General features: G+C 41.4%; 1 protein-coding gene across 1 annotated transcript; it reads right to left on the bottom strand.

Annotated features, from left to right (window-relative positions):
• Positions 1 to 1,400: 1,400 nt before the first annotated feature.
• Positions 1,401 to 9,733, bottom strand: znf598 (zinc finger protein 598). The gene is made up of 12 exons (XM_036547176.1): positions 9,444 to 9,733; positions 7,853 to 7,965; positions 7,549 to 7,678; positions 7,209 to 7,420; positions 6,728 to 6,945; positions 6,439 to 6,553; positions 6,102 to 6,280; positions 5,837 to 5,936; positions 4,538 to 5,346; positions 4,263 to 4,416; positions 3,827 to 3,971; positions 1,401 to 3,574 (listed from the first exon to the last, which is right to left on the bottom strand). Exons 1-12 carry the CDS (start codon positions 9,615 to 9,617, stop codon positions 3,218 to 3,220), a joined length of 2,706 nt encoding a protein of 901 aa, XP_036403069.1. The 5' UTR covers positions 9,618 to 9,733; the 3' UTR covers positions 1,401 to 3,217.
• Between the last annotated feature and the right edge of the window lie 5,038 nt (positions 9,734 to 14,771).

Raw genomic sequence — 14,771 nt, 5'->3', positions numbered from 1 at the left:
CTGCTATCTGAACTGTTTCACTTCAGGTGATTAAAAACCCTACTCACAAATTAAAGCAAAAAGCAAATACAATTCATGTGCAGAAATAATTGGCTCTTTGTGACTTTTAGTTTTGGAGAGAGCTGTTGATTAGGGCCCACTGGGTTAGCGGAACCAGAGCAGACATGTAATTGATTCACAAGGTTTTGTAAGTCTGAACCGCTACTTTGAAACAAGCACAGGAGACAATACTAATTTATTGGGAAAACAATGCAGCTTTTGTCTTGTATTGTCAATCTGCAGTACACTGCTGTTCTCAGTACCTCAGTGAAAGTATACATGAATGGAGATAGACTGTAGTATATGCGCGTGTTATGATGGCACAGACTGAGGGTTTTCACTGATTTTTGATCAGTAGGACTACTGTTTGTCACTATGCACTTTTTTCAGTAACCACATCTCTGTAAATGAAAGTATGAATTATAGAACTTAGCTCTTGATGAGAGAATAAATAATGTAATAATGATGCAATGACTGGTTCATCTTTAAATGGATAAACGTGCTATTCCAACAAATCTAGGTATTAAGGTTAGTAAAATCCACTGTAAAAACACACGTAGTTTGTGGTTGAGCAGGCAAAAATGAAGGACACATCATGTTCTGAGTTACCTCAGGGAAGGTTTCCTGTTGGGAGTAACAAGTACACTGTGTTCTTCCCAGTCCTCAGTTAAAAGTACAGATCAAATTAAACATGACTGCACTCACCTGCATTCAACCCAGCCCTTTAATTAGAAAAATGTTAAAAACAGAATTATGCTGTTAGCTCCCCTCTGAAATGCGTTTTACTATGTATGTTTCAACTTTTGAGATAATCCCTGATGGGGGGTAGGGTGGGGAGTGTGTGGAAATTCATGTTAACAGTTCTTAGTGTAACCTGTGGTAGCACATGGCTAATGTATCTGTAAGCTGTGAGATAGGGTAATGTACACAGTGATATTGATTGTAATTCAGTATATCGTAATGGACTGTTTATGAAACTGTTCAAGGTCTTGTGTTTCCTGTACTGATAATGCACTCTTGTTAAAATACTTGGACCAATTTTACAGCATGGGTTAATTAAAAAAAAGTTTTTTTGTTTCCTCAGGCATAATGACCCATTTTTTCTGTAAAAGGTATAGTTAGCAAGCACCATTGGTTCTCAAACTGCGTTTGTTTGGATTGCACTTGTCTTTGAGATCATGAAAATAAAACAAACCTGTTTTTAAAGAGGATCAATCTATTTCATTGATGCACGGCTACGTGAATGCGAAAAACAGTTAAAGAACTAAAGGCAATAATACAAGCACAGGTCAGATTTTTTGGTCAGAAGCTCTGGAAAATGATGCGACATTGAACATGACTTGAAAACAAGAGGACGACACTGATATTACCGCTTTTTATTGGCACTCTTTACAAAATACAAATGGTTGGTGTTACTTCATCTATGCAGTTTCAGTGAAAAACAGCAGAATGTCTATATTCCTGAAAAGGAGATGTGTAAATGTTTGTGAAGAAAACAGAAATCCTGGCTGCGTGAACAGTTTGAACACTTTGCAATATGTCTTTGGAAAATGGTCAAAATAACTTGATTCGAGAATAACTTTTTTTCTGCAGCCCCACCTGCTTAAAACAATGGATTTTGTGGTTAGCTAAATTGGAGCTTTATGGAATGATGATACAGAAAAGAGCTCCTTAGATTAGTACACAGCAATAAGTCAAACCACCAGTTAAAGTTAATGAAAAATAAATATACACTTCAGAATCAGAATGTAATAGAGATGCTGTACAGGCAATAGGCTTTAGTCTCTACTGCTGGGATAAAGACCACGTTTAACACAATAAAATCATTTGGATTTAAGGTGTAGTGAACTCCCACCAATCTAATCCTAATTTTACACCAAGAGAATTGCAGTGAAATGTCACTTGAATCTAAGATAAGGATTGTGACATGAAAACAGGAGCCACACACATTGGTCTTTCCTGTTTTCATTATCTGCAGTAGTACATCCATATATCCCAAATTAAGCATCTAATCAGTTCTAAATTTCCAAGGACTTCATTCCCAACATTTTTGGTTAGAAGCTGTACAAAGACTCAGTACCTTCATAGGAAAAAAAAAAACACACAAAACACCTCTTTAAAAGTGAGGTTGGCAGCAGCCTCCAGTTTGGTTTGAAATGGTAAGAATGGAAACCGGATTCATGACCTGCAGTGAAAAGTCATACCTTTATTATGTGTCATGTTAGGGTTGTTTCCTGGTTATAATATGCAAAAACCATGGAAAAAATAAAGTGTTCCGTGGAAGAAAAATAAACTGGCACCGTTTCTCTATGCCTGTCTAAATAGCATTGCTAGCACTAGCAGATAAAACTGCAGTCTGTGGCTTATGAGTTGCTCAGGTCCAGCCATTTAAGCAGGTTATTCAGTGAACCCCATTGTTGGTGGCATGCATGCCCATTTCCAAAATGACTAAATTAAAGGGCTTGAAAAGGAAAAAGATCAGCATTTGTAAATTGACACATTTTTAAATAAGTCACCTGAAGTCGTGCAAGACTACAGTGTTGTGTCTTTTGCTCACGTAATATATTGACAGTGGTAAGGTATAACAGATCCCTCTAAAACAAAATTGTGGAAAATAGGTGAAATTAACAAAAATGTAGACCGATTCTTACAGGCCTTGCTTTCAGCATAAAGTCATGCTTGTTGTGCACACTTGCAATAGGTATTAAATGAAAAAAGTTTCTGAATACTGATGTTCTTTTTACAAGCAAATGTACAAGATTTAGATTCTAAATAAAATATGCAAAGATATCCAGGCTTCAACACAGGAAATGATAAAAAATAAAATATAAACATTTGTGACAACACTTTCAAGTAAATGACTCCTTTCGGAACCTGAATCATTCCAGTTCTCCTTAAAGTATTCAGCCAGGAGCGTACTTGAAGCAGCAGTGACAGCCACTGAAGTCAGGTTTGTTTGCATTGTTACTCTTTAATTGATCAGCCACATTTGGAAAAAAAGCTACTTCTGCTCCCACCCCACAACGCCTGTTCTCCTTCACTTTCAGAAGCACTCTGCTGTATTTGTGAGATCCACATCTCCTCCCTAGCACTATTCAACCTGAAAAAGCGCTTGTTCCTATGCTGTAGGTAACCCTGGGCCCCAGGCAGGAATCTGACCTTGGTGATGAAACAGGGGCTAGCTTATGATTTTGCTAATGGCCTGCAGGGAGGGGAAGTCCTCGTCTCCCATGTGCATGGTCTTATGGGAACTGAAGTCCTTTTGGGCCACCACCTGCCTACAGGTTGGGCAGATCTGGCAGTCCAGCTCCAGGTTGTTGTTGGTGGTGCCCGTCTGCCAGGCGTTCTTTTTGTTTTTCTTGGGTTTGCTGCCTGTCTGCTTCTCCAGGGCCTTGAAATCCCCGTGGGCGGCAAGGAGCTCCTGCTGCTTGTCCGTGTCCGGGAGGAGCACCAGCAGCTCGTTGAAGACCCGCTTGAAGTTCTCTCCCAGCAGCTCCCTGCAGCTCTTGTGGTACTGGGCTGCAGAGATCACACCCTGTAGAAGCAACACTGGTCAGAGGAATGATCACACAACATGACACAAGCTTACACTGGGCCACTGTGCCGATACGATCTCATAAAACTGCAGGAAGAGGGAATCGCTCATTGACGATGATTGCCATTCTCATTAATCTGCCCTGATACTGCCAGCTGCAGGAAGTGCATAGCTACAATTTATTACTTTTCCCCAGTGACAAGTCAAGCAAGTACAGTAGTCCTGCTCCCCCCACTGGCCAAAAGAAATTACCTGTCTGAACTGGCCTGAATAGGTTTTGAATTCATTGAACTTGGACTCATCATTTTGAAGGAAATTTTTTATCGACTGTATGAGATCCATGTTCCTCTGCTGGAAATTCTCTGGTACGAGGTAGGTCCTGGGTGTGTGTGTTGGTCTGTAACGTAAGAAAAATGCAAGAGAATAAGGATTTATTCCAATAATGGAGACAACATTCATACATAATGGCAATGTGTAACAATCAATTAACATTCTGCAATATAAAATACAGATGAATGAGACTGATCTTAAAGAAATGAGCTCACAGTACTACTTCAGTATCCATGCAGTTACTTTGGCAGCACACACTGCTCATATTTCACTTGGATACCGTTTTCATTTGAACATTGCCTGAACACTGCCCCCCTGTGGACTTCTGTTTGCATGCTAAAAAGATTAATGTACTTACTCGATGACTGTCGGAATGGCATGTTCCACCACATTTGCATTCAAAGGGATGCCAGTGAATCCAGGAGGAGGTTTGCTGAAAGGGCCTGCCAACCCTGGTGGAGGACCTGGTACGCTGCTCTGGGTGCTCTTCATTGGAAATGCACTTTTGAATCCTGCCAAACATTTTCCATTTGGTTGAAAAAAATACTTGAAAACTGAATGCAACAGAGTGCTTTTGTCCTTCAAAATGCAGACACCAATGGATGGTACTAAAACATTTCATACTGTACATACCTGGAGGTGGTTTCTTGGGCAAGGAAGGCAAGGCAGGGAACTCCTCTTCCTCAGGAAGTGAGCACGCAATAGAGGCAGGTTGTTTTTCCAGTCCAGGAGGCTCTTTGGGAAGTGTAGGGCTGTTGTTCTCCGACGGCTTGTCCATGTGCCCGTTAATGAACAGGTTTGTTTTTGGGGCGGCTATAGGTTTGGGAATGTTGGCAGGGGGCTGCTTAGTCTCTGGGACATTCTCTTTCTGTGCCATGCTGGAGACCGTCTCCACGGTGAGGGGGGGCGTGCCTGGCGACGAAGAGGTGGGCTGCTTCTTTCTTTTGCCCGCCTTGGGGCCGGTTTGGGCGGAGCACTTCCCCATAAGCAGGGATGAAATGTCCAGCATAGTGGGCACGCTGCGGATTTCCTGAGTGGTCTTGCCAGGCTGGAGGTCTTCTTCTTCGGACGAAGACGTGGACCTGACTTTGGGAGGGGCCTTTTTGCTCCCCCCCGCAGTGGTCTTCTTCTTGTGCGGAGTGGTACCAGGGGAGGGCAGCGGGGGGTTGGCAGAGGCAACAGAGGGTGGTGCGGGATTGGGTGCCACCTTGGACGTCTGGACTGCATTTTTGCTGCCACCCTGGACCCAAGCTGAGGTGGTGTTGCCTACTGGCTTCTGAGGTCGGATTTTGGACACCAGCGCTGGGAAGTCCTCGTCCTGGAAGGAGGAGGGTTTCCGGGGCTGTGCCGTGTAGGCTGGGGTCATGGGTGAAGCCACTGTGGCACTGGACAGGCTAGGGAAATCATCTTCTTTCAGTTTGACAGGAGCTGATTTGATCATGCTTGGAAAAGAGGAACACAACAGGAAGTTAGCTGCTTCACATCAATTACATGTCAAAGCAGAACTCAAAATCCGACATAATCCTTCAGAGCTAAAAATAAATGGGCCGACAGAAAAGGAATATTGTGTCTGACGACCTGTAACCCTGTTTCTCACCCTACTTATTTCCTCCTCTTATGCACAGGCACAGAGCTCTTCATGACAGATCTGAAGCCATAATTTTACACATTGCACAACTAAAATATTGACCAGGTTTTGTGTTCTTGGTAAATCAACACAAAAACAACACACAATAGTCAAAATTTGCTTTTACTGACAACATGAACAGGGATGTGTAAAGTGTAATTACCGGCAGGAAACTGTTGTTAGGTCTATAACAACTCAGTTTGCCCCTGCAGGTTTCATATTTGTCTGCCTTGTAATACTGGATATTTAATTAGCACTGTTACAGACACCCTATAACTGCTCTGGACAAAGTCTGGATAATATACCTTGGAATGGGTGGTGGTGCTGCTGTAGCCCCTAAAGCTGGGAAATCATCCCCCTGCAGAGGCCCACTGGCAGGAAGAGATCTATGTGCATCCTTGGGACCTAAAACACAAACAATGCTGATAATATCAGACCTCTTTCAAACCATGAAAATACAGTTGTGTGGGTGAGAGCAGCACATTTAAGCATATGTGCATTATATTTCAAATAGTTTCATAGTCATAATTTCAGCAATGCTCCTCTTTGGTCAATCAGTACTTGCCCTACCTTGAGCTTCGCCCAGAGGCTTGGTAGCACTCCTGTGGTTTCGTCCGTCGTCTGTGTCCATGGTCTCCTCTTTCCGAGCCTTTTGGACTTCCCGCTCTTGGATTTGTCTCTTTTCTTCCTGTCTGCGGGCGGCTACAGAGGCTCGGACAGCAGCTGCTATCTCCCGGTCTTCCTCCTCCCTGCATACAACTCATGTTCTCAGTAACGGCAAGTGACCATGCACATCACAGGAGTGCGGTATTGCACTCTCTTCACTTGTGCGACTCAACAGGTACGTAACACTAACACAACAGCTCAGATAGAGTGTGTCAGTGCCCATGGTGCTCACGGTACTTACCTGCTGTATCTCCAGCTCCCTCTGCTGTTCTGCTGGGATCCCCTGGCCCCTCCTCTTCCGGTCCTCCCTTGCCTGTTGAAGCGGTCCACCTCTTCATAGTCCTCACCCCCAATAACTGAGAGCACAAGACCCAATGCACTCTTAGTAATGGCTTTAAAATACTCCCCCTCCCTTTCCCAACCGTAGCTCCACATTTGACGCACGCACGTTTGTGTTAAACTTGAAGCCCAAAGAGGGTTCTCCATAATCAGATTGCAAGCACAGAGTAAGTCAGTGCTCCTCTCCTCACCATCATTCCTCCTCGGATGTCGGGGTGCATAGCTGAACTGCAAGTCTATGTGCCGGTTCTGCCGCGCCTCAGCCCGGCTCTTGCTGTGGGCGGCAGCCTTGTGGGCCTTGTAGTCAATCTCTGTCCGGAAGGCGTGGGTGAACTGCTCTGTGTTGCAGCTGCCCTCTTCGCACAGGTAGTGGCTCTCTCGGAAATGTTGGCGAAGGTAATCATAATCGCTACACAACAAAAAAAAACACTGTCAGGTCCCAAACAACACCCTTGGCACATTTTCTGTGGCATATGGCCAATTCAGTCAATCGACTGGGTTTCTTTAAGAAACAGCACAAGTTGAAAATGACAGTAAATAAAAGCAAATAACCTAAATGACTTATTTTGACATTTTCCACTTCCACCACTTAAAATTTAACACGCATCCTGTGCTAATGCAACATCTTCTTGAGGCTTCAATCAGCTGTTGAAAAGAAAGCAGCCTGAATACCTGTAGTATTCTTGAGCTCCATCAGAGTCACAGAAATGGCAGAAATAGTGATCTCTTCTCAAGTGTTTCAGCAGCTCGTCATTGTCCAGGTACCGGTCGTCACAGAATTTACAGAGCGGATGTCCACGGTGGGAGGTGTCGTCAGGGTCCCCTTGAGTTCGATGCCGGGCTAAGTCTTTCCGATTGTACCACTTTCGCTCATGAGTGAATATCTGAGGGGTGACACATAGCGGAAGTGAGCACTATTGCAGAAAGTACCAAAGAAATTTAGGCTACCAGCTGCCCAACAACACAAGGCATCATGTCTATGTGTCTGATAATTTACTGAAAGAGGCATTACTTTCAGGTGTTTTGCACACAGTTTGCAGCAGAAGAGCTCATGCTGTTTCCTCATGTGCTGTTCCAGCTCCTCAAACTTAGAAAACACTTTTGGTTCTGGGCACTGTGGACATTCAGACTGGAGAATCCTCCTAGATTTAGAGAGAGGACAACAATGAGTGTTTAACCGTGCCATAAGATGTGCAATCATGGAGAGCACAAGATGTAAAACAGAGGCAGAAGGATGTGCCCTCTCTTTTCATGTCTTGTTTTCTCACTTTGGTTTCAGTTTGCCAAATCATAGCATATTCCTGAGCTGTCCATACCTGAACTGTGCGTAAATCTTGCCATCACTGAAATAAATGTCATACTTCTTCTCACACTGAAACTGCTGGGAGGCTATTGCAGCAAACGGTTCAAGTTTCTTGACAAAGATGACCTGGAAAAAAGAAACGGTGTCATCCTACATAGAGGAGAGGTTCATGAAGATAATTGGAAAAAGGGAAAAGTAGGTCTACATGTAGGGAAGAGATTGGCCCTGACATAAAATTAACCTTTTTAACAAACCTAAAAATGAAAACATCAAAAGTTTAATGTTAAACCCGATTTATGATCAAAATTACTTTTTGACTGATTTTCCTGACATTTGCACCACAAAGAACGTAAGGAACCACTTAAGTTCAAAAACCAGACTCCTATTCTTTCTCGTTAACATTTCTGAATGAGAACCCCTATTAAACAGCAGGTTTATGAAAACAGTTCCCTGAGTGAAAGCATTAGTGTCATCGCACCGAGTCATTACTTATTTCAAACTCCTTGCACCTTTATAGCTAAATGCATTCATATGGAGAGCGGGGGGGAGGGGGGGGGGCAATCTATCATGTCGACCAATTCATTAGTTATTCAGACACTACGGCGTGTAGATACACCTTGCAAGCGTTGGTTCTATTTAGCATAAGACTGTCTAAGAACGGATGGTTAGCTATCTGTCTTGGAAAATGCCCATATCTAGATTAACTAAGTTATCTGTCATTCCGGTGTGTCACACTACGTCGATGATACTTGGGTAGCCAGGTAACATCTGACGCGACGAAGCTGATTACACCAGTTATCTAGTCTGGCTAATGTTTAAAGGACACATTGTCTACGTTTGCGACACACGTAACTAGTTTGCTGACGTTTACAGCACTGAGTTGATTTCGACATTTGCTGGCTAACTAGTTTTGAAACTCATTTAATCTAGCAACTAACTGGTTGTCTAGCTTGTCAGCAAGTGTTAACGTTGCCTTCCAAAATACCGACAGTGACCTAGCTAGCTAGTCATCTCATCACCCCCGAAATAGCTGGCTACTGTAGCTAGCTACCTAGCTAAACGTTATCTTGCTGGCTTAGAGTAGTCAGTGTTCGTTAGCTAGCTAGCTACCTAGCTACAGCTGGGATATCAAAACTTGACACTTCAGCACTTCCAATAAACTGGGCCCTGAATCCTCGCTCTAAAAAGCATTTAGAAGTGTAACATAATAGACTGTCACTTTATTGCTAATGTTAATCATTTTCTATGAGGAAGGCCAGGCCCTGAAACTGAAAAATAACAACTAACGTTAGGTAACGTTTCCTTGCCAGTTATCTATCTAGCTCGTCAACTTGGCTGGCTAACTAGCGACCGTGAAACGTCAGAATGGATGAATTCGCAGTCAGTGTTAAAACAGTGAACTATTATCTTCCGTTAGCTAGATGTATGTCCCCACCGTTTCAGCTGATAGTTAGCAGCATACGTTAGCTAGCTAGTGCTCTACCTATGCAGAAATTTGTCTTAATATCGACAGGCTAACAGTATCCTTAGCGCTAGCTCGCTAAACACAAGGCCTTCGCTGTCCTGATCCCGCACCACGCTTTAGTGAAGGGGAGTGGACGTACCTTGTCGAGCTCCTCTCGGCAGACGGCGCAGTATTTCTGCTCGCAGAGAACCCTCATCTTGGTGGAGCAGCGGTAACAGACCGGGTGATCGCATTTCCCCAGGGCGAAAATATCGAGGTCCTGGCAACACAGAACGCACGTTCTCTCGGTTTCCTTGATAGATTTTGATTCCATGGCAGCGATTTTCGAGCAAATTATTGAGCTTTTGGGGTCCAGGCAGTGAATAATGGGCTGTGTAAGCTGTAACTCCACACCGGCTGACTCTTGCGTTTACGTAATAACGCACACCAGAAAGAGTTCTTCCGAGTCCTTACTGCCTGCGTCGCTGCACTCATGTTGAGAACGAAAGCGCCCCGTGCGGCGCTACATTTATTAATCACTACAGATTTTTAAATCACAATATCGGTGAAACGTAACCGAAAGTACTGCTCACTTAGCCACCTGAAAAAAGTGTTTTGATTCGACTTGACCATATCTTTCATACCCGTGACAAAGTTTTGTTTGCTAGCTGTACAATGTGGCTACTGTGATTTAGTCTTCATTGTTTAGCTACAGATACTACCATGTACTGTCTAATTGTGGGGGAATATGCTTGAAAAAAGGAACATTAGAAATGTAATAAATAGCACATGTAAACAGTCTAGCAGGTGCTAGTTTAATGCATCTAAACTGAAAGGTAAACTGAAAGTAATGAATTGTCACAATCTAATTGAATTCAAGGACCAATGAGCTAATGTTGTTTCACAATGAAGTTTCCATGCATAAACCTGTGGGAGTTGCATGCATGTCACGTGAGTTTCAACATTTTTAATACATACCGAATCTCATTTTCCTTTAGGCTTCGACCACCATGATCTGCATCAAAACAACGGTTTTTGAATCATGACTAACAATACCCCTATTCAGGAGGTGTGGATTGTCACTGCCCTAACAGAAACACATCAATTAGTAGGCTAAATTATAGTGTACAATGTACAATGATACAACCTACCGTGCACAAAAAGCGATACATAAACAAAATCATAGTAACGTAAATGACTCAAATAGGGAACACTTTAAACTCTAAATGTCTATACTCTTTTAAACCATCCATTTTTAGGAACAAAACTCAATATACCAGACAGTTTACCTTTAACTGCAAAAGCTGATGCACAATAGGTATTCCCAGTCCAGATCCTGTATATTCTGCAACCTGTGTGTATGTCAAACCTTTGAACCCCTCCTGTCATTTTTTGAACATTATCTTGACTCTCCACAGCAACTTTGAACCACGAGTTGCTTCGAAGAATACACCATATTTCCAGTCTCTCAGAGGGACATGGCAGAAACTCTAGAACTGGGTTTTAACAAGACGGAAAACACTGTCATTGGATTTCATCCCGAGGCCAGCGATCTGTGTTGTCTTGGTCCACAAGTGCTGATAACATTGGTCCAACACGCCATCCCTGCTTCTTTTCAGCCAGGTTTGTTTTAAAATTATGGGATGGCCTTCCCTTCCTCGTAAAGTTGACCTTTTGTTCAGTGCACTGCACGGGCATGATAATGCATTTTTTTGCTCATGTACAATTGCAAATAAATGTTTCGTATTGGATGGGAAATGGCAGAAACGTGCTTTTCTGGGATTTTTCAAGAGTGGAAACAGTTGCTATGTACACACCCCATGATGATCAAAGGAGGGTTCAAAATAGCAAACCAGTGGTCATGTAACTAACTGTAAGTTTCCTATTGGTTTCTGGCCCTTTGGTGCTGAGGGCAGAAGTTCTGGCAGTAACCTTTTTCTGTGACATTTCGATAGGAAGGGTCAGGGGCAAACAAATTAAATTACAGTTTTTTTTGTGTGTGTTGTAGGGTGTGGTGTTGTGGGTTTTTTTTTAATGTTCCTAATAATTAACTATTTGTTTTTTCCCTGGATTTTTCTTTGTTGGAAGGTCACATTAAAGATGGATAGAGTCTGACATTTATGTTGTTATTTCTGTCTTTACATTTCAAAAATCTGCAATTTCATAAGGGTGTGTAGACTTTTTATATCCACTGTCTGAACCTTTTTCTCTAGCACCTCTTAGTAGTACTGCTAGTATAGTACTATAAATTGAGGATAAAGCTATACATTTCTATTTGAGTAGCTACTCAGTATTGATTAAAAAATTCCCAAGCTATAAATACCAACCATCCATCACATATTTTGTTTTACTACAAAAGGTAGAACTAGTGTGTCTCAGGCATCCATTGAGAAACACATCAAAAGTCTACACATCACTTGTCATCTATATACTACTAAATTACTGCTGCTGTACTACCGACAGACATTTGTATGTCAAAGATTCCTGTAGGTTATAAGTCCATATCCCATGCTCTCTCTCACTCTCATACCATGTTATTTGTCATCAAAACACAGGCCATCTTGTGGACAGAAAAATGCTTGCACTTGTCTTGAGCTCAAGGTCCAAAATATGTATTCAAGCCAGTATAAGGATGTGGTGCTGTTAGTTTGCAGAAATACATTATATCATAAGCATGCAAACAAATATTAATACTGATCCTACATGTTCATTTATTATTTGTTTATATTTTAGAGTTCCCGTTTCTGTGTTGCATTTTTCCAACTGAAACAGCTGGCTACAGTTTTAAAAATGACCACTAGATGTTGCTAGTAATACATCTCAGACAGTGCTGTCTGCAGTTCTGATGTACAAAGGACAGCAAAGTTTTGCACAGGGTTGCGTTGTTCATCCCCAGAGAGGGAGATGTTTCATAATCCTGGTCCTGGGCATTCACCATGTATGCAGGTTTTCACTACAGCTGAGCTGTCAGTTAATTGGGTTTGATTTGACAGAACTGAATACTGATCTTTATATTACGTCTCTACATGTTGTCTTCTATTAATTATTTGTGAATGAAGTATGTTGTTAGACATGTCTTTGCTCAACACATTTTCATTAATATCTGCACAAACTTTAGCATAGCTGTCATAAGTGCAATTGGTCAGTTGCTGTTACTGCTAAATACTTGTTTCTGCCATGCAGGCTTGATTATAAGGCTATCATTATTGGTGACCTATTTTCAAAGAAGAGAAATAAAAAACACATTATCACACCAACAGATTGACACTATCTCAACAATCATGGGAAAATATACATTTTTTCAGTACTTATGAAGCGTGAAATGTGCAGTTGTCCAATACACTACTCTCCTGTGGCCACAGGCTATTTTTTACAGGGCATCTCTGACCATGCATGACGGATGATCCAAACACTGATTTGAGGATATGGCACAGCTTTTACTAATGACAGCTAAACAGTGTATAAATTTAAATGTAAAACTAACAAATGACTGTTTTGATAATCATTATTGGTTCATACAGTTGACATGGAGAATTAATATTATTACTTTTTTAGAAAAATATGAAAATAGTTTTTGGGGCCATGTTGGATTTCTGGACTTGTTACTCAATAATAAACATGAGCTCTGCCAGGTTGCTGACACCTATGGTCAGTAAGAACACCTTTTCCTCAGAAAGGTGTGCAGTGTGTGAATAGTAGTTAGCAGTTGGCATGTGTATTGGAGGACTCCAGTTGGCACGTCCCTCACTTCAGTACTTCCCTTTGTGAATATAGGAATGTGTCAAAGTACAGGCAGCTTTATACATAACAAGGAGTTATGAGGCAGGAGGGAAAAGGACTCTCTATCTACTGGTGTTGCTTTGGTTGACGGTACAACATTGTGCTACTTGATGTTAACAGAAAAAAACCCATGTATTGAACTTGTGTTAATATGGTATTTATTATTATTATTATTATTATTATTATTACAGTGTTTTTTAAAGAACTCAAATGAAAAGAAATTATTTATCATTATCATTCTGTTTCAACTATATTCATATCCAACAATGTAAATCTATAACAAAGAGAAGTGGATATTTGCAAAGTCAAATTGAATTAACTGAGAGCTCAGCTAGAATGAAACCTATCACACATGGTGGGTCCTCAAGATTTAGACTGAGGAATGTTGCTCAGGGGTATCTGAAATTTCTAAGTATTTCCATCATACAAGACAGATATGTTATGAACTGAAAAACCCCTGAGGCTGTGAAATGGATCATCAAAGATCAATATGATGACATTAAAAGAGGTATCCATGTATTAAATGAAATGCAAGCAATTGCATCATATAAAAGTATTCATTTTAAGTTTCAGAAAGAAATTATGAAAAATTCCATTTCTGTTTCAATGCAGGTTAAATATGTTTTACAAATATAAATGTAAATCTGCTGTATGATGTTCTTGAATGGTTGATATTGAAAACAACAATTTGACAAGTCAACTTGCATGCAGTGCCTATGCTTGTTTCATTACACTTTACTATATGGACAAAAGTATTTGGCCACACCTGTTTTTCAGGGTTTGGGCTAGGCCCCGTATCTCCAGTGAAGGGTAATCTCAATGCTTCAGCATACCAAGACATTTTGGACAATGCTATGCTTCCAACTTTGTGGCAACAGTTTGGGGAAGGCCCTTTTCTATTCCAACATGACTGTGCCCCAGTGCACAAAGCAAGGACTATAAAGACATGGTCTGATGAGTCCGGTGTGGAAGAACTTGACTGGCCCGCACAGAGCCCTGATCGCAACCCCATCGAGCACCTTTGGGATGAACTGGGATGGAGATTGCGAGCCAGGCCTTCTCGTCCAACACCAGTGCCTGACCTCATAAATGCTCTACAGAATGAATGGGCACAAATTCCCACAGAAACACTCCAAAATCTTGTGGAAAGCCTTCCAAGAAGAGTGGAAGCTGTTATAGCTGCAAAAAGGGGACCAACTCCATATTAAAGTATATGTATTTGAATACAATGTCATTATAGTCCCTGTTGGTGTAATGGTCAGGCGTCCGAATACATATATATGTGTATATATATATATATATATATTTCTACTACTACTGCGATACAGTAGAGAGAGGTATTAACTGGTTACATTCACATTCACTATAACAGTTACATGGAAATCAACTCAGTAGTCTGTTATGTGCAGTTCTTCACTTACTCTGTTATGTCTTTAAGGAAAGCACAGGCTTTGCTGCAGTTCATTTATCATGTTATGTATGAAACTCAGTTAACTTGGTTCTGGCAAACATACAGTAAATGCCTTCCCAAAGCCTAAGTTTTAGCCACTGTACTTTTCCCTATCACTGCAGGCCAATGACACATAATAAGAATAAAAAAGACACATTCACTTTGATGTATGATGTGTGAATACACTGTAACTGTTAGAGGAGAAAAGAAAGACATTTTTACCTTTTTTCTTTTAATCATGGCAGAGTAAGTTTTGTT

Source organism: Megalops cyprinoides, chromosome 1 (genome assembly GCF_013368585.1).
Source record: "Megalops cyprinoides isolate fMegCyp1 chromosome 1, fMegCyp1.pri, whole genome shotgun sequence".
Taxonomy (NCBI): Eukaryota; Metazoa; Chordata; class Actinopteri; order Elopiformes; family Megalopidae; genus Megalops; species Megalops cyprinoides.
Note: the sequence above shows the minus strand (reverse complement) of the source record. Positions and strands in the feature narration are given on the sequence as shown.